This window comes from Sander lucioperca, chromosome 2 (assembly GCF_008315115.2).
Source record: "Sander lucioperca isolate FBNREF2018 chromosome 2, SLUC_FBN_1.2, whole genome shotgun sequence".
Classification (NCBI taxonomy): domain Eukaryota; kingdom Metazoa; phylum Chordata; class Actinopteri; order Perciformes; family Percidae; genus Sander; species Sander lucioperca.
Genome location: NC_050174.1, coordinates 2,057,839 through 2,078,548, shown reverse-complemented (window position 1 = coordinate 2,078,548; position 20,710 = coordinate 2,057,839). Strand labels below are relative to the sequence as shown.

At 39.4% G+C, this 20,710-nt stretch overlaps 1 protein-coding gene across 1 annotated transcript; it reads right to left on the bottom strand.

Annotated features, from left to right (window-relative positions):
• Positions 1-225: 225 nt before the first annotated feature.
• st6galnac5b (ST6 (alpha-N-acetyl-neuraminyl-2,3-beta-galactosyl-1,3)-N-acetylgalactosaminide alpha-2,6-sialyltransferase 5b) lies at positions 226-17,968 on the bottom strand. The gene is made up of 5 exons (XM_031318476.2): positions 17,737-17,968; positions 16,896-17,114; positions 6,577-6,986; positions 4,272-4,379; positions 226-1,729 (listed from the first exon to the last, which is right to left on the bottom strand). Exons 1-5 carry the CDS (start codon positions 17,749-17,751, stop codon positions 1,486-1,488), a joined length of 996 nt encoding a protein of 331 aa, XP_031174336.1. The 5' UTR covers positions 17,752-17,968; the 3' UTR covers positions 226-1,485.
• Positions 17,969-20,710: the final 2,742 nt, after the last annotated feature.

Genomic DNA, 20,710 nt, shown 5'->3' with positions numbered 1-20,710 from the left:
CGCCAAAAAAGCGAAAATCGGATGTTGTCATAACTTCTTGGTACATAATGGCTACCGTAGTTGCAACAGCCATTTGAAAAAGCGAGAGCACTATTCGTTTGAATGTAAAATACTATTTCACCGCTAGATGGGAGACATTCCTACACAGTGTACCTTTAAGCAAAAATGGCAAACATTCATCTTCTCTCACCAATGTGACACTTTTTTGCTTTTCTTTGTAAAGCAATATATATATATAATAATTGTAAATCTTCGATTTTGACTGTTTGTCAGATCAAAACAAGACATGTGAAGACCTCACATATAGGCACTACGAATTTGTAAAGGGCATTTTCTGACATTTAATAGACAAAACAATCAAGTCATCAACAAAAATTATTAATATATTAATTGATAATTGAAATACTATTACAATAGACCCCAAAATCCATGTATGGAAATATTTGAGAACACAGCTTCAGAGCACAGCATTACTTCCTATCATTTGAATGCCATAGCATTTGCTTAGATTGGAGTCTGCCTGCAATACGATAGATCAAGGTGGTCATGACATGTCTTTAAATGTATCAAGTCGGATCTAAGGAACTAACGTCACAAGTGAACCTCTATGAGGTGCCAACAACATAAGCTCTCTCTGTTTTTGCTTGTTTGTCTTGTTAAGTTATTGTTTTACCCTAACCCTTTAATTTATTGCACTATACTCCTATATGTTTGTTGTATAAGTGGCCTACTGCAACGTGATGGCTGTGTTCTGTCATTGACATATACAGTAGCAGTATGAATAGGTTGTATGTTACAACTATAAACCTAAATATTTTAATTGTCACACTTTTCTTTCTCAGTGTTGTCATTGCTGTTTGCATTGTGAATATTGTATTGTTGAAAAGGGATACAATTGTTGAAAAATTTAAACAAATTGACTCTAACAATATCACAATCAGATTTGAAAAAAAAAAAAAAAACCCACTATGTTTAATGTGTGTGTGATTGTAAAGGTATAAACTCCTTCTCAGGTCATTAAAACTGCCAAATTCCCAGAATAATGAGGACATGACCTAAGTGTCCTCAATGAATCTGTATTCAGTTTATGGAAATTAATCTCATTCTCAGTCATACTGCGGTTATTGCAGTGGTGTACTGCCTCATTGTTTGTCTCCTCTCTGACAGCTAAAGTGCAGTTAAAGCATCTCTACACAGAGTTTTAAAAAAACAAACACTTGAGCCAACCTCCATGGCTTTGATTCCAGTATGAAATTCATCCTTTTATAGTTACACTTCCAAAACATTGTTGGGGCTTCTTTCTGTTATTACGCAATGATCTCATTCTGCCAAGCTGCTCAGTCAGTGGGCTAACAGCCACAACAGTTCTGTTCTGTTCTGTCCTACTGCTGTCTCATTCTTTCATATTGTCCAGAGAGAGAGAGCATGCTGGAAACCCTCCACACACATATTCCACACTTCTGGGGGCCGTCTCTTGAGAGAACCTCAGGATCCAGCTGGAACTGGAGTGTATGAGCTGTTCATGCTGGTGGTGAGAGCAGCTGGCTTCCAGTCTGGCTGGTGAAAGTGGATGTTAAGGGTTCGAGCCCAGTTTGCAAACACTGCCTTCTCCGTGATGAAGCGGTGGTGGCTTCCTCGTCGGCTCCTCTCGTGGGAGAGATACATGGAGCACTCGTCGGGCCCCAAGGGCTCATAGTAATGATAAGGCAGAGAGGGATGAGAGGAGGATCTACATGGGAAAGCCGAGCAGAGCAGAAGAGAGAGGTGTGAAGCGTGAAAAGGCATGAAAATCAAAGTGTGAGGGAGTTGTGGAAAATGGTGATAATTATGACATGAGCGTGGGGGAGAGGAGAGAGGAAGAGAGGAAGAGAGTCACAGTGGGGGAGAAATGAAAAGAGGAACAAAGAAAAACAGACAGATCAGAACAATCTGGGCTGTGCTCATTATTCACCATCTTAAAAGACTCAGCTACAGTCACTTCAGTCTATAGCCTGCATTTCTCTATGAATGTGTCTCGTATATTCATGTGAGAGCAATATTAGCTAAATTATTCTGCTATTTCCAGTAAACCTGGAGCCATATTAAACAGCTGTACTTTGCAACCTATTCAATAAAATGTGTTATTTTGTTTGTAAAAATGTAAAATTTCCACTCTTGCTGAAATCACCAGTCATTAACAAGCCTTGTAGGCAATAAAAGACTCTTGAAGTTGTCACTGCAGGGAGTAAATGTTAAATGTTCATTACAATTTAAAGACATCATTAAAGATGCAGGCTACTAGACAATATTTTTTATGTAGAAACACACCCATGTTGTCAGCACACAATAAATCCCAGAGTGGAGCTGCAACAGAAGAGAGCGTCCCATCCGCCTAATGCACTATTTGCCCCACTTGCTCAAACAGGAAGTGACAAAGTCCTGAGGATAAGGAATTTTTATGGTTTCTTGGATCTATAATTGAACAGATGAAACAGGATGTAGTCCAAAGTTTCTTCATATAATGTTAAAACTTTGGAGTCTTTCAAATACATGAAAAGTAATAAGTCAAAAATCTGTTATAGTATTATTTGGTAATAATTATTTAGCCTACTATTATTCAGTTACTTCTTTGTTGGAGTTTTCCTGGTATATGTGCTTGCCTGAATTAGTAATGGTACTTTAAATTAAATGTGTGAAAAGTCTTGCTTTTTTGCCATTTGTTAAAAAATAGTACATGAAATTGAGTTATATATTATATTATGATGCCTTCAAATTACATGGATTTTGAACTGAAAAGTCAAGAACACGGTATTCTTGGCGTAGAGGTGGTCATATGAATACTGTTGCTAGGCTACTGACAAAAAAATGGACATTGCCTTGGTTCTTTTTCAAAGGTGGTTAATGGTTTTGTGTTTTCTGTGTTTTAATGTTAAACATAATTGATAATAAAATAATAATAAAAAAGAAGCTTCATAGGCTCCAACATCTTTAAAAACATTACCATACATCTCAACTCGTGAACTCTGAACGTTTAGTCGTATCGTGGGACATTGCAATGGACTCTTCTTTGGAACACGCTAAACACTATATACTTGAAGGCACCAATAAGACAACGCAACATTGATTTGAGTACAGTAATCTGTTCATATATTTGGATGTTAAAGGTGCTGTAGGTAGGATTATGAAGATCCAGGACTTAGCCAAAAAATTTGAACATCAACAACTTCTCAGTCTCTCCCCCCTTTCTGCTAAACCCCAAAATGGTCTCCTAAGCCCCTCCCCCCACAAGGGAGAATGAATGCGTGTGCATGAGCAGTGATTGACATGCAGTTAGACACCCCCCCTGGTCCTGATTGGTGCATCTGAACAGGGAGCGGTGGATTTTTGCAAATCGCACTACAGGCTGTAGGTGTTGCCAGAGGAGCCGGATTTTAAATTTTTAATTACCTGCTTCATGTAGTTCTACTTGAACATAGGGTCAGTTTCAGCAAATATGACAGAAAGTTAGTTTTATAAGTCTTACATACTGCACCTTTAATGGCTGGATGTTTCTTTGGCATTTTATGTTGCACCTGGATACAAGACAAATTTCCCTTTGGGAATAATAAAGTTAAAGCTGCAATAATCACCATTTTTATATTACTAATTAATCAAATGTCTTTGTGTATGTGAAATGTGTCCTTTGTAGTGATGAACCCACAGAGATTTATCATACGACTCTACATTTTCGTTCTGCTTTGGGGAGCTTTGTATTGTCTTTCAGCTCTTTGTTTTGTTTGTTTTTTGGCCTCAACTTCAGTGTCTCACAGCTCTCATCAGCATTGTTTTCAGACATAGTTAGCAGCTGTTTTCAGCAAAAAAGCTCTGATAAACACACTGTACACTATACCTGCCCAGCACCAAATGGCAGACAGACACTGTTAGAAACTAGCTGGTGAACATAGTGGAGCAGCTAAAGAACCAGACATTTCCCTTGTTGATGGAGACCAAACACAGAGATAAAAGCAAAGCAAATATTTGACTACATTTACCAGGTGGCAAGGCTCCAAATGAATACAAATTTTGCTCCGCGTCTACTGTGTTTTAAAGTCGACATTGTTGATTTTAAAGTAGAAAGTTGTGTACATACATTTAAGTAAATGAACAGATTTAATCTCATCCCTTTGCTATAAAATGACAGACTGGCCTGCAAAGCGTGCTCCACCGTGTTGATATTTATAGCTTCCCACTAAAATGCAAAGTTGAATTAAAATTGCTAGACAGCTACATTGCTGTATTAAAAAATAGTCTACCTGCAGAAATCAGGTGGCACCATGCCATACACGTTGATCCTGTCACACAGCTCCACAGCTATGGCCATGGTGAACCAGCCAGTACTCAGCCAGGAGTTGGAACTCTTCCTGGAAGACGAGAGAAAATCAACATGTTTAGTAAATCCACACTCATATAGTGTAGTATCCAAAAGACTAACTGATCAAATGAGACAGGATTAAAGATGTGAATAATTCTAGATTTTATCTGATCAGTCATCTTTCCAGAGATAAACACAGACGATTCAAAAAGACAGATTGAAGAAAGACTTTCTTGTTTTTATGCCTCGTACACAACAATAAAGGAAATATCAATGAGCAAGACATTTACTCTGACACTGACTATGCTTGCATGAAGGCAGAAGTGATTGGATTCCCTATTCAAATGCAATGTCCTCTTATCTTCCTGTTGGCTTACTGTTCACATGCAAATGAGTTCAAAACGTCTTAATCTATTAGCTCTGCTCATATTCAGTCAGCCATATTGCTACAGTACAGATACCTGCGCCACATAATATGAAAAGAGACATGTGACTATCATGTGAAACTTGCATCTGTTTTATATTCAGCAATACAACAAAGAATTGTGCATATTTAGGGTGATCTCACTATGTCAAAACCTTGATTGGTATGCCAACTTCATGTTGATGACATTTTATTCAGTTTGATCCAAACTAAGCACAACTTCCTTTTATAAATGTACATACACATAGTACTTCTCTTAGTTAAGATGCAGGAGAACAGTCTTCACAGGGTGTTGTTTTACATTTACATACATGTTTAAGTTTCTGCATCAAGACCACACAAATCCTTATTTGGAAAACAGTTCCTTACTCTAATAATAAAACTAGGGCTGTCAAACGATTACATTTTCTTAATCGCGATTAATCGTTGAATTTCTATAGTTAATCGTGATTAATCGCATGTTTTACCACATGATTAAAATTCTATTATTTTGCATTTCATAACTGTTTTTAAGTACATATTAACAATGAAAAGCAAATCTTACCAGTGTATCTTGATTGGGAATCAAACGAATGCAAAGAAAGTTACTTTATGAACTTTACTTTAAGATTTGTATTTGTTTATTATATATTTAATCTAGTCATACATTTGAATTTAACAACAACTTTGAATGCACCACGAGGCTGTAAATTACCAGTTTCGTTGAACGCACCGTCTGTGTTTTTCCGACAACAGCAGCTGCAGATTGTTACATCCCGGTGTCGGAATCCTCTACAGTGAAATACAGTCACACTTTACACCGTTTAGCGTTAGCTGTCAGCCTTGTAACCGTGTTTAATCCAGCTACTAGCTAGCGGTAGGCTAACGTTAGCTGCTGTCGAGTGTAGTGTTAACTAGCGTCATTGTGCAGCGATGTTTCTGTTACCTGTAACGTCTGTAACATTTCAGAGCATCAGAGAGAAGTGCAGGCATATCAGTGGCACCAGAATGAGGCACCGAAATCTGCGTTGCTATTCCTGCAGCAGCAGGATGTGTTACGAGGAAGTACGGCAAAATAGTAGCCTGTTAGGCACGACGCAAAGCCGAGTGAAGTGAAAATAAATTAATAAATGGCGGCATGCAATTAATATGATTAAAAAAAATTAACGCATTATGTCAACCCTTAATTGCATCGCGATTAACGCGTTAATGCTGACAGCCCTAAATAAAACAGAAACTTCGTGAGGGTGTAACAAAGCTAAATTCTGTCAGGAAAAAATAGCAAGGAGTAGTACTAATTTCCCGCTGAAGCAAGAGCAGTTTGGTAGCTGTGGCACTTCCTTGCATAAAGATCCTGATGCTGCCGAGCAGAGCAGCAGGATGAGGGCAGGCAGAGTATGTTAGGATGCAACATCCAGCCACTTCTTATTAACATCAAGTTCAGATATGACACAACATTTGTGTTTGTCATGTGTTATTTATCTGTGTTCTTATTTGAGGGACAGGGGAGGAATCTAAAATATCATTGAAGAAAAGTTTCATTCCTGTTGTTGAGCCACGTCTGTAAAGGTCTTTCTACATGCTACACCACTACATAAGAAAATACATTTTGGGGTAAACTGTGACTTTGTCATGAATCAAATCCCTTAAAATCCTTTCAGAGATAACAGACAAGTTTGAATCTAAAACCTATTATTATTGCTGCGTGAGTGTTTAGAGCTCTGACTTATTCTTTTGGTATATTTCGCTGCAAATTTCATTTCAAGTGGCTCGAGTTGTTTTTTTCTTTTCACACACACACACAAGGTCTCGAAAACAATTCTCACAGAGACAGGACATTTACCTATCAATCCCCGTTTCCTTTTTAAATAGTTCATCAAACTTCAGCATTTTGATTCGAGAAATGATGTAGACTTTAAGTTTGGGCAAAAGCTGGTTCAACAGCCTGAGGTGGTTGTAAACGTGGCCTCTTCCATCCCGTCTCATGCAGGTGCTGGGTCCCCAGAAGATGAACACTGTGTCTTGGCTCCCGTTGAGCAGCTCCTGCCGGCTCTGCAGCACCCTCTGCAGGCTGGAGTGAGCTACAACACGCAGGTTTGTGCGTCGGCCAACATCCTGCTGATAGTTTATGCTCGGAGCATCATTCATTCGGATTACGCACTCAGAGCCGTCGATTTCTTCACCTCTCTTGCTCCCAGTTAGCTGGCCAGAGCTGGTCACCAGGGCACAAGTCCGGCAGTGCATCTTCAGAGGCTGCGGAGGCCAAAGGTTAAAGGTCAGAAATAATTAGAGTTTCATTCAGAGAATATTGAAGATTATTTTCAATCCAGAGTAGTCGTATTAAGCTGTTATATTTCTGTAGAGCAGGGGTCTTCAACGTTTTTTAAACCAAGGACCCCTTAACTGAAAGAGAGACAGAGCAGGGACCCCCTACTACATATTTTGTATAAAATGAAGTTGCATAATAAACTGGGCCTACAATAACGTTTAGGATGGCCTAAAGCCTTTATAATTACCTTTTTGCATAGAATACTAAGCTATTAAAATAGCCTACTAATTGTTGGCATAATTTTATAAATCATGTTTTAATGTTAAACATACATGAACTGTATCTGTGGATGGCCTTATTGACTACATTGCCTATAGGCCAGTAAGCAGTGGGGATTTACATTTGCTAATAATATGTTGGATTTATGTTAAGACTTTTTAATTTTTGAGAAAACGTTCAAAAATTTACAATAATTTGGAGGCCCCCCTGCATTGACTCTAAGGACCCCCTGTTGAAGATCTCTGCTCTACAGAATCAGTTCTGTTTTTCTGCCTCTAATAAACTTTAAAAGATTACAGTATGTAACTATTCTCAGAGGAAATAAAAAGTTGAGGGTGTCTGAACATGACTAAGACAAGACTACATGCTAACATGCTCAATGACAATGCTAACAGACTGATGTTTAGCAGGTACAGCGTTCACTGTGTTCACTATCTTAGTTAAGCGTATTAGCATGCTAACATATAGCACTAAACACAAACTACAGCTAAGGCTCATGGGAAAATAATTGATTCGGCAAGCATTTGGCCATAAACTAAAACCTATTGGACAAATTAAATATTTGACCTGCTAAATGCACTAAAAGAAAAGTTGATGGAGTTATAATTCATCCCGAAGGGAATACTAATGTCTGTACAAAACGTCATGGAAATCCATACAAAACTGAGATAAGCTGAGACATTTCACTCAAATATCAACCTCATAGTGGTGCTAAAGGAAAAGTCAGGGGATCACAAAAGTCTGAAAGACTGAAATTGCCATTCATAGAGCCACCCGCTAGCATTTTTGGAAGCAAAAAGATAAAGCAGCACAGACAGAAGGGATACATCTGCACCCTGTATCCATCAAGATCAAGTCCACTTGCGGAGAGGAAGAAAACAAAACAATGACCCAGAAAGAGTTCAGCATAGTGCTCGATTATGGGAAAAATCATAATCACAATTATTATGGTCAATATTGAAATCACAATTATTTAACACGGCTAATCATTGACTTGGAAAGATGTTGCAATTATTGAATTAAAAAAACAGAGAAACAGTGAAAACACTTTGAACTGTGACATTTCCCTTAATACTTACCGTTCAAACTTTTATTTTCATTCAGAACACAGGACAAAATGAGATTTTACTTGTAATGTGCAAAATAATTGTTTTTCTCAATTACATTGTTTTTGTGATCGTTTGGTCCCGAAATCAAAATCGCAATTAAAAAATTAAATAATTGCACAGCCCTAGTTCATGTGGACAAGCAAGCTGGATATAAAGCATCTCGGATAATGTAACCAAAACATTTACATTCACATGTTACGTAATGTAGTTTTCATCACACACACACACACACACACACACACACACACACTGAAAACAGTCCCAACTTAAAGTTCATATCCTGCTTTTTAAAACCATGATCATGCTGTCATCTGCAGCAGCCACACAGGACCTAAGTAAAGTGTAACTGGCACACAGAGTCGAGCAGCTAGACTGATAATGGGCTGTTCTGTCAGGTATCCTATTATTCAAATGCACTGCAGGCTGACAGTAGAGCAGAGGCTGTTCTGTGCAGTACTTTGAATTTGTAGGAACACCATGAATACACATAGGGCGGTATATTTATTCAGTCGAACACAACCTCAGAGCAATGTCCTCCTCGATAAAACAATGAAAGCCCGAACACACAAGCTTTGTCAAGGCAGTATGTATTGCAGGGTTGTTGTGTTGGTTTGCATTATATTGACCAGGACATATTTGTGTCTTGTGTCCAACTAGGTTTTTTAAAGTTGAAAAAGGCGAGCTTGGATTGAGTGATCCGACAGCAAAGACCCACAGACTCTTCACATGAATTATTCTCAACCTTAATAGAGAGCTACATTGGCATTCTGAACTGTGCTCTGAGCTTCACACCCCATCAGTTTCTGAGGTGTGCAAGAGTGTGTGTGTGTGTGTGTGTGTGTGTGTGTGTGTGTGTGTGTGTGTGTGTGTGTGTGTGTGTGTGTGTGTGTGTGTGTGTGCGTGCATGTGTGTGTGCGTGCGTGTGTGCGTGCGTGTGTGCGTGCGCGTGCATGTGAGTGTATATACAGGTGATATTACCAGTGCCCCAGGCTGTGCTGCTCCCACTGCTATTTATAATACTCTCCCACTATCAGTGACCCCACACATTGAATGATTGCCTAGGGTGTGTGTATGTGTGTGATGCATCTATGTGTGTATAGGTGGTGTCTGTCTGTGGATGTCCTTAAATCTCTGTGGGGAGTTCGATGTCGACCCAGATATGTAATTCTGACTCACAATACAATTACGTTTCTTTGGCAAGAAGTCTGAAAAGCGTCAAGACCCAAAACCAGTTGTAATCCCACTACACACACATACACACCACACACACACCACACACACACACACACACACACACCACACACACACACACACACACACACACACACACACACACACACACTGAGGAACAGGTATTTTCAATCCCCAACACATTGCCCAAAACAAACCATGTCTTGGAGTGTGTTTGCACTCTCTGCAGGCAGACCCCCTCCCTCAATAACAGGTTGGCTGGAGCAAATTTTACGTTTCACTGCACAAACACCCTCCCTGCCTTAGCTGGGGGGTGGGGGTCCCAGTCCCAGTTTCTTCTTCTACATACAACAGATAGAGTGCATTTTCCCTTCAGCACAGTCCAAACAATTACTCCCAAACAGCTTTTAATCATTTCTTTTAAAGTCAGGGAATATGTTAAACTTATAAAAGGCAGTTGAAAGTTGCATGGACAGCGTCGTTGTTTAAAGCATTGGTGAAATACTGAAAGTGTCCTTGACAGTGATGCTGAAGCTCCCATGCCAGCTCCCTGAGCTTCTGACAGCTTGATGATACTAGGAAATAGTCACTTGTATACCGTGTCTCGGGCTTTCAGAATCAGATGGAGAATATTTCAGATGGCAGGCAGCTGAATATGCAACCCACGGACTGTTGAATGAATAAATGAATGAGTGTTATGTGTTGCATATTACAGGAAGTTATTTTACTCACAATCAACCTTGACTTAACACAGAGTCAAGGTTTGTGAACAAACTAGGACTTGAACACTTGCTGACTCCCCCACACACACACACACACACACACACACACACACACACTCACACGCACACACGCGCACGTGCACGCACACACACACACACACACACACACACACACACACACACACACACACACACACACACACACAAACACACTCAGTCATTCTGCACTTTATCATGTGGACGGAGGGTTGTCTACCTTGATCAATAATGCATGACCTGATAAGCTAAAACCTTCCTGTATTAACTTTACAAGGCCATTCAGTGAACTCTGATGTGATGCCTGGGAGGTAATTTATCGAAAATACATTTAAATAGTTTGTAAACATTAACCGGTGTGGTACTACAGTAGTAGATTGTTAGGTTTGCTGCACTTGGTTTGGGTAAGTGCAGGGTATTATTGTGCAATCAGTATTTTTGTAATCTAGTTTAATGATGGTTTTGACAATTGTAAGTAAAGATTCTCTATGTACTTTGCATCCAGTACTGTTTGCATCCAGTACTGTTTATGTAGGCTCTTATGCCATATATCTCAACTTTTCTATTACTGTCATAAGAAAGCAATTAGCAAAGTCATATTTATATCATAGAATAATAAAGGGAAAATAATATTAATAAATTAACCAAATATTAACCCATCTTCTGCAACTTACTGTAATGAAGGCATAGCAATGCTGCAGTGTGTGCACACTGCATAATTGCATCTTTGCAATATAGATGTTAGAAGGATACATAACAATTGGTAAGGGAAAGTTTATCATTCCAGATTTGATTCTAAGGCCCAGAGCCGTACTTATTCATAAAGACATCCTCTTTGAAAACAAAATAGTTTCAGAAGAAAGACGTATTGTGTACAATGGTGGTGGTGGGCTTTTTCCATGCATGTTTGTGTATATTGAGATACTTCGTTTGTATATAAATTCAATAGAGTGTTGAGAGAGAGAGAGAGAGAGAGAGAGAGAGAGAGAGAGAGAGAGAGAGAGAGAGACGTGGCCTTCAGAGCATTGGAAGAAGAAGCACTTAGGAGTAGGCTATGGTGCCGGTTCCAGTCCCAGTCAATTACCACCCACACAGACTCATCAGTATGATCCTGTTTATACACTTCCCAGGGGAACCCAGGATCATAATTGCTTTCAGAGCAAACCCCATCCATCAGCCTCTAATGTCACACCAGAGCCTTCAATCCTCCAGCCTCTGTCAACACCCCTTTCAGTTTAAGAAGGGTAGAGAGTACACACACATACAGAAAAAGATTTGGATGAGCTATTAAGAGGTCAGAGAGAAGTCATTAGTAAAGGGCAAAAATACCATATTGTCATTGTTAACCATGGCTAAGTGGCTGGTGTTATTCAATAACTGCCTTATTGTCAACAAATCCCATGGAATTTACAATATAATACACTATTTACTGAGTGTCAGGATTCTCGGAAACTTAAAGTGCCCATATTACGTAAAAATCACTTTTTCTGGGATTTGGGGTGTTATGTTGTGTCTCTGGTGCTTCCACACACATACAAACTTTGAAAAAAATCCATCCATGCTGTTTTGAGTGAGATACAGTTTCTGAATGTGTCCTGCCTTCAGTCTCTGGGTGAGCTGTTCAAAATCGGCACGGCTTGTGATGTCACAAGCCGAAACGAGCAGGCTAACCACAACCATTAGCTCGTAGCATTAGCAATGCTAATGCTAACGCTAGCATGCTAACGCTAGCATGCTACCTCGTTCTCAATAGCAAAGCACTGCTACAACACACACAAGTTCACCATAATCTACAAAAGAACTACCTACATGTGCGCCCTCATTTAGAAGTCTCCCAGCTAATCCTGCCTTGTAACTGACCGAAGTTGTAGAAACAGCCTTTCTTTTACTGTCTATGGAGCTAGCTAGCTGACATGATCTACATCTGAGCTACTGCACATGTGCAAGTGCAATCAAAGATAGTACAGAAGAAGAAGAAGAAAAGAGGTCTCACTCTGTAGCTAAAACAGAGACCAGCTGAAAAGAGGATCTGCAGCAGTGAGAGAGAGCACTGCAGTACAACAAAAATATGGTGTTTTTTGAAAATTAAACCATGTAAACCTATTCTGGTACAACCTTAAAATACAATTATGAACCTGAAAATGAGCATAATATGGCTGCTTTAAGCACAATATGTACACTACTTTCTGCTAACAATCCCACAATGCATTGCTTCAAATTTTATAGATGCGAAAATGACTGTTATGGGACCCTTCACCTGCAGTGATGATGCAATATGTCCACATATTCACACAAAAAAGAAAGAACAAAATTAAAAAACCAAAGACACAAATTCAATCCAATATGGAACACTGAACAATAAGAAAAATATAGAATATCTCTAGCCTTATCCTTTAATGTCAAACCTCTTATGTGAGCAGTGGTGTGCAAACATGAAGACTCGGCTGTATTTGTTTACAGTTGCACAAATTATTTAGATGTTGTTCATTATAATAACTGTAACTGTACCCTTTCTAAAGCGTACAGAATTAGGCTAATGGCCTAACTGAGAGCAGAGGTAAATTAAGTGGCCCCTGTTGTGTGTGGCAAAGCTTTGATGATCAAAGCTGCTGTCTTTTCTCAGAGACCAATTAATTACACCAAAATCCTCCTGACAGTTGACACCGCAATTCTAAACTTGTTCTGTTTCAATTTGGGGGAATAAAGGCGGGATAATCAATGCAGTCAACATCAGACAGAGAGAAAAGGGATGGCTGCATCTCAGATTACAACCCCAGATTACACAGCCTTGTTAGCAAGATTGATGGGGAGATGCAAAATTATGTTCTTTCCATGATGTTCTGTGACCGGAAAGAAGATGATATTCATGACTTCCTGTCAGCTCTTGCCATTCACCTCGTCCATCTAGTAGTACAGGTATTTGAATGTGTTGTATTCTATACACCTTGCATTCAAATGCAATCTGTATCTCAATAAGGAGAAACACATTGATGCCAGGTGTGAATGCATGCACCAACACCAACATGATCAGATCAACCAGGCCACATTTGGAAATGGTAAGCATTTTACAGTAATACCATGTGTAACTGCAATGACCCATGGAGTGGATGCCATTAAGCGGATACAGTTGACATGTTACAGTACTACTGTAACAGGTGTAGTTGGGGCCTTCAATTATTTAAGCATGACTACAAAACTGGGCTATGTCAATCTGAGGATGGCACCTGATAATATATTCTGTTTTCCCAGGAGTGCTCCCTTACTTGAGTGGAATTACAATTTGCATATCCTGGAACCTCATCCGTTAAGCTGTACATTATCATACCTATTGTATAACACATCTTACATAGAAAGGGGTCAGCGTAGATGGGAGACTTTCTTTTTGCATAATTGACTTTCTAATGACACCTATTTCTCCCAGACTGACTGAATATAAGGCTGTGAGAGCACAGAGAGGTATTGCCCATAATAAGTAGGTACATCGTAAACGGGCACAGGCACACAATTCACGTTCAGGCTCTCACATAGGCTTCGTGATTAAAACGTATAAAGGCCAATGTAGATTGATTCTCCTGACAGTTCTTCAAAGGCCAACATCCCTTTAACTGGAATCAGCAAAACATCAAAGAAAGAGAGGAGCGAAGCAGAAGAATGGAGCGGCTGTCTATTTAGGTGTGTGTGTGTGTGTGTGTGTGTGTGTGTGTGTGTGTGTGTGTGTGTATTTGAAAGAGTCTATTCAATTCTGCAGCTCTAATTACTGTAGCTTGTCAAAGAAAAAAGAAAAACATACTAGAGAAGGACATCTCTCACAACAACCTACAGACAGTGCAGAAGGCAGACAGAGAAACAAAATGAACACTGAGACTTTTAGCATGTCAAAATATCCCACACAATTGTGCACTATAAGTTTGAAGTCTGATATATAGATTTGTGGTATTCAACACTGCTGCTTTGCTCTTTTCATATCACCATTTAGCACCACATGGACTGTCTTTATAATCTATCTTTTTAATAAACTTCTCAATGCTTCGGTTTACATGTAGGGACCCTCATTATTATTACTGTTGAAGTGTGGTGCTATTTTGAGCCTTGTTGGTGGTGTAGAAATAGCGATTTCCCCTCTGCCCGAACGGTAGCGTCAGCAGCTAATCACCGGTTTGCGCTAGCTTGTTTCAAGCTAGAGACACATTCGATTAGCATGAAAACAGATCCCAGAGAACGGTTGACTCGGTACACATATGTTATTAACCCCTAGGTTCATTTTGCGCCGGAATTGTACTTTAATGTGTGTTGGGTGTTTAGCGAACTCTTGGGTGAAACATAAATGAGCAAAGCAGCCACAGACCATCACCCACCTTGGTGAAATCACAGCCCATGCAAACAAGATATGCACTTCAGGTAATACAGGCCATTAACAGGGTCCAGCAGGCTCATTAGATATAGCTCCATTCACATTTTCAACCATCCCTGGCTCTGATGAGGGCATACAATTTTAACAACATGTCTGGGCATTTGCATGGGGTTGTCTGCATGCGTGTACCATTCTGTGTGAATATGTGTGTGTAACCCTGTGTGTGTGTGTGTGTGTGTGTGTGTGTGTGTGTGTGTGTATATGTGTGTGTGTGTGTGTGTGTGTGTGTGTGTGTGTGTGTGTGTGAGAGTTATAAAGCAAAGATTTCTCCCAGCAACAGCAGACCTCAGATGACCCTGAAGGGAACTGTGCAGACCGATCCACCCACTCCACAGATCCAAAGCAGGTCCGCTGTGGTTAGTTATTCCCAGACTCTGTCAGAGAGTGCAGCAGCAGCAGCAACAGAAAGAGCTGGAAGACCCCATGGGAGGTGGGGGCAGAGTGACACTAAGCAGTATGGAAATATCGCAGTGTGGATCCATCATGAATCAGCTGTCAGCCAGGAGGAGGTGGATGGTCAGGAAAGATTGTGAATAATGTAGTGCCCACACACACCGCGAAAAACTCCAAACTCTCATTTCTCTTAAGAGCCCCTGTAAAATATGTTTCATTGACTTTAAAGGGATCTGATGAGGGCTAAAACACTTCAGAGGAACCCTGAACTTAGCATCTGGCTAAGTCAAGAAGTCCAGGGAGCCTCAGCCAGATCAAACCATTGCTCACACACTCCCAAATTATTGATCAATAATCACTGAAAGGTGAACTGTAAACGACACTTTTTTTCCCTCCAAATGCTCCCCTGCCCGGTGCTGCCTGAGTAATGCAATGCACTTTCCACCCTGCTGTGACTCGCTGCATATCTTTTCTCACTAAGGGAAGACATGATGCCGTCTGAATGATCTATCTATCTGAATGAGCTGTCTGTAACACTGTGCTGGGTCTGAATGATAGGCCTTTGCATTACAATAACACTGACTGTGGCGCTTATATGACCAAAAGATTACAGTGCTGAGTAGCCGTTTTAGTAGAAATCCATCCTGCTTTAAGCGCTTTGGTCGCTAAATATTTCATGGTTGGCAAATTAATTATGAATCATGAAAGTACAGAGACAATGTAGAGATAGTACTACCACAGCTCACACACAGCACACAATTTCTGCTTCTCCCTGAAACCAGGGCAGCACCCGAAGCTTAGAAAAACCTTGTCAGTGCATACCTGAACCCTACATTTATATGCTCTTCTCTCTGCTTCTCCTGGATGACAGCAGCATACAGATTAGGTGCAGATTGTATTACAAATGTGCAAAAGTGCCAAAACAATCAGTGTTCTTTTCAAGGGCTGGGAGCTCGACACAAATATGTCACACATATTTCCAAATGCATTGGGTGAATTCAAATTCATGAGAGCAGGGGCACCACTGTCATGTTAGCCACTGTTTGTAATGCAGTGACTGAATCAGTGTGTCAAGCTAAATTTGTTCGACGCACATGCCAGACAATACAAAGATAGTTAAAGTGACTTTACTGCTCCTTTTTCTGTAGTTTCTATCCTTGGTTTAATCAAAGTCCCATTATGCTGCTGTCCTTGTCACTTGTATCTATACTGCTGGCCTCCAGGCTCTCCCTTCAAAACATTTAAAAGCTACTTCTCACCGGCCAGTATGCTATTCCCCCAAATCCCACTCGCCTCTCCATGCAGTCACCTAACGCACTGAAAAGAACCAGATGCCTCACCCCAAACACGGCCAATGTTTTTTTTCTGGAACACAACCAAGCTAAGGTTTTACCTTCTGTATGTCTCTGTGGTGGTGGTGGGTCAATATGTTATGTCTTATGACAATCTGCACCACTTTCCTGCATCTTTTATTTCTTTGGAGGTTGAAGAGTTTTCGGTTTTTACTTTTCAAAAAAGACAAACTAGCATCCATGTATAATGGCACAGGCCTGTTTTTGACAAAATAAATTATCTTCCTTCTGGCCTCTTTAGTAGCTTTTTGAATTAGACAGTATGGAATAGTTTGGACATGCTGAAATAACACACATAATTTAATGTTGTAATGGAAGGCCCAGTTGCAACACCATCATTGTGTATGAAATTGCATTAAGAGACAGATCACTTCACATAGCACAGATTGTACATATTTACCTTCTGATCCATGACACCTGTGTACCCCTCAAGTGTTGGTGTTGGGAGTCTCTGGAGCCTCTCTGGCTTCTTTGTGGATGGAGGAGGAGCATCTAAACGGTGGGGCAATGCTACTGATGATGCTGATGAGGAAGGTGATCGGTCGCCAGAGCTGCTGTTGTACACCAACATAAAACTGGTAACCATGGTGACGATGATGATGCCACTAACCCCTTGGTACTGAGAGACACATGAAAGACGTTAAGTTCAAAGAAAGAGCATTAAAAACAACATCAAGTCAAAGCACTTGATTTATAAAATCAGCTTCAGGACGAGAGCTACAATTTCTTTTGTCAAAGCACTTGATTTATAAAATCAGCTTCAGGACGAGAGCTACAATTTCTTTTGTCAAAGCACTTGATTTATAAAATCAGCTTCAGGACGAGAGCTACAATTTCTTTTGTCAAGAAATCCCTGCTATGAAAATGTCAGCTTTCTAAGCAGAGGTGACACAATAAATTGCAGCTGCTCCGTTCCTCATGCAAGGCTGCAGATGAAACGTCAGCTGTGCCACGGCTCTGTCAACAGGGCAACATACTTACTTACATCATACTTACTCCCACCCCCCGCTTTTCATTTAATAGATTCATGAATAAATAAATCTATAAAGATGAATACATAAATCTATAAAATAGATTAATTTGATGGACATGAATTTACTGTAAGATACTAAAAAAATGAAATACCACAAAGTGCAATTAGGTAGCTATATGCTGACAGCTCAGCCTGCAACTCACTTCTGAGAAAACACTATAGCTCCCTACAAATGAACATTACAGTGATGTCTCTCCTTCATAATTACCACTCTTATCTTCATCTTTATTTCCCCTCGTTGCCAACCTTCATTCTATCATCCTTGAAAGCTCTCTCACAGAGTGTCGGGACTCTTCAGCATGCAACACTTGAGCAGCAGCATCACTGGGATCAGCGCGCAGCTCCAGAAGACGACGCTCCACTACTCTTCTCCCATGCTCTCCTCACTCCACACTGACTGCGCTCCTCATGGTCCTAAACAACTCCTCTTCTTCCCGGTGCACCTCGCTTTCAGTGTTCACTGGGGGTTCATGAGATGGCAATTTCACACTTACACTTACACACTTAAGGTTATAATAATGTGCAGCATGCAGCAATTCTCCTATTCAATATTAAGGGAGCTCTGTGTGTTTGTAGTGGCATTATAGACCACATGTGTATCTCTGTTTTTAACCAATTCAATTGACTAAATTATTTCTTTCCAATTTGTTTTTGGCACAATTATCAAACGATTGTCATTATTCTCAACAAATAGCTAATTTCCCCGCAACAGCAAATGTAGTTTCACTGCTTTCATGCTGAATCAATTATTTTTCAAATGGCCCAGTTCAGTCTGGGTGTTCAAAATGTTTTTTTAAAGAAAAATAGTATAATATATATAATATAATATAGAATAAAGTATTGTTCTCAGATGTGCGCCTTGTATAAATCTTCCTATCCAAAATCGTATTCTATTTAAACAGCATGATCTAGCCCATGTTGTAACTTATTTGCTGTTTTTTATTAATGGAGTTTCTCCCCATTTTTCACTTTAACTGAAGATTTATATTCTTCAGGAGATGGCAGGTGTATGCTAATCATCCTCATGACCATACAGTATGTCTGTATGCTGGAAACAATCAATGAATGCTGCTCATAGTTCAAAAGATGTGAAGTAGATAACAATGCTGGAGATTAAGAGATTTTACAACCCTAACCCTGTTTTTCATTTATTTCTACAATAGTTCCTAAATGAAATGAACTTTTTCTATTCAGATATTTGTCTTTACTGCACAATGCAATGACCGCTTTCATTGTATTATTTCTGTTTTACATATTTGTTACTGTAATGTGCTCACAGTGTTGTGACTATAAAGTTGTTCATTGACTGAGAGAAATCTGTGAATGGACTTTGTTGAAACTTACTTCTTCAATAAAGTGCTCATATTATGCTTTTTGGCTTTCCCCCTTTCCTTTATTGTGTTATATATCGTTTTGTTCCTGTTATAGGTTTACAAATTGAAAAAGCCCAAAGTCCACCCCAAAGGGAGTTACCATCTTCCAAAGAAAACAATGTTGACAAACTGCTCCAAACAGCTCTATTGTAGTCCAGCCTTTACTTCCGTGACGAACGCTCGTCACTTTGTAACATGTTATAAGGCTCGCCTAGCTGCTAGCATAAGGTTAACCCTAACCTCATACTCTGCAACTGACTAGCTAGCAGTACTTACTGTGCATGTGCGACTCCCAACAAAGATGGAACAGAAGTGTGATGCCTCACTCTGTAGCTAAAACAGAGAGCTCAACACACAGGGTGAAAAGAGGAGCTGCAGCAATGTGCAGTACAACAGAAATATGGTGGGTTTTTTTCTGGTACGACCTCTAAATACAATTATGAACCTAAAAATGGGCATAATGTGAGCACTATATTTGATGATAATCGTCATAAGACATTACTACTGAGAATTATTTATATTGACACAATGTCTTAGCTCTCTTCAGTTATGCAATGATAAAAGGTAATGTCACTTTAGTAGCAATGATTCACTGGCTGATATTTATTTTGAATGTCAACATGATATAAATGTTCTGAGTGAGTGACAACCTTTTGTAGGTCAGATGAAGTCTAGTGTTGCTCATTATAAACTGATGTTACAGTTATTCTGAATAGTAATAGTTTCATAAAGTGTGCTTAAGATATTGAGGAAATATTTTAAGCAGATGCCTTATCTTGTTGTTTTGTCATTGCATTGCACCCTGCTAAAAGTTATAAGATTATTCTTTCTAGTTCTTAAAAGGATGTTATAATACATTACAATTTTTTTGTCATTCAAGCTAATTTGGAGACATTCCCATTTAAGGAAAGGGGAACTATTTTACTAATTTGTGGTAGTAAAACAAATTATGCCATGCCTAACCCTAACCCTAAAGCTCCTCATGGGAGGTAGCTTTGCTAGAGGCTGTAATCTAGTCAGGAGGAGCTGGGAAATGGGGAATGCGTCTTTTTATAGACGCCCTCTGCTATCATTGTGTTCATTTTCTAATGTGTCTTTCATGTTCTAGTCATTCCTCAGCAAGTCTCACTTTACAAACTGAAATGTATCTGTTGGCTTTGTGGGAATTAATAAGTAATTTATATCTCAAAAACATCACAGAATATCACGGCCAGACCAGATGCTGTAAGAAAGATCAGGGTAGCCTACTTAAAAGCTACATTGGGAACAACACGTCTTCCCTTTTATGTTTCTGGCCCAGTTTTACAAAAGTGTTAACAATTGTCTTTTTAGAATAATTAGCTTCCTATCTGATACAGGGATTCAATTTAGAATATGATGGAATACAGGATGATACAAGATAACACAACATAGGCCTATTACTACGCAATGCAATGTATGGTATTATGCAATTATACCATACAATATGAAGCAAGACAACCTAATATGAAACAGGCTACAGTATGGAATTCCATCATTACATTGTAATTTTGATGATAAAGTTAACTTTTGTTGACATTAGATGATTCCTTGCCAAACCATGCTTAAAATCTGAAGAAAAATAAGAAAATAATTTCTGCTACACAAAATTTTGAATATATTATTTTTTTTAAACAAAGCTTTTTTGGTGAAATACAGGAGAGTTTTCCCTCTAGAAACTTTTCAAATGAACGTCACTTTTTGGTTGGACTTCCCACCGCTATATATATGACGATGGGTCTTGAGTAGTGCTTGCATCACAATACACAAAAGGTTGCCAAACAGTGCTCA

Excerpts from the sequence above, each read along its gene's own strand:
- st6galnac5b (XM_031318476.2), bottom strand. Across the intron at positions 6,987-16,895 it reads CAGGTGTCATGGATCAGAAG|CCTCTGAAGATGCACTGCCG; the intron begins GTAAATATGTAC and ends TGGCCTCCGCAG. Across the intron at positions 4,380-6,576 it reads AAGGAAACGGGGATTGATAG|GAAGAGTTCCAACTCCTGGC; the intron begins GTAAATGTCCTG and ends CTCGTCTTCCAG.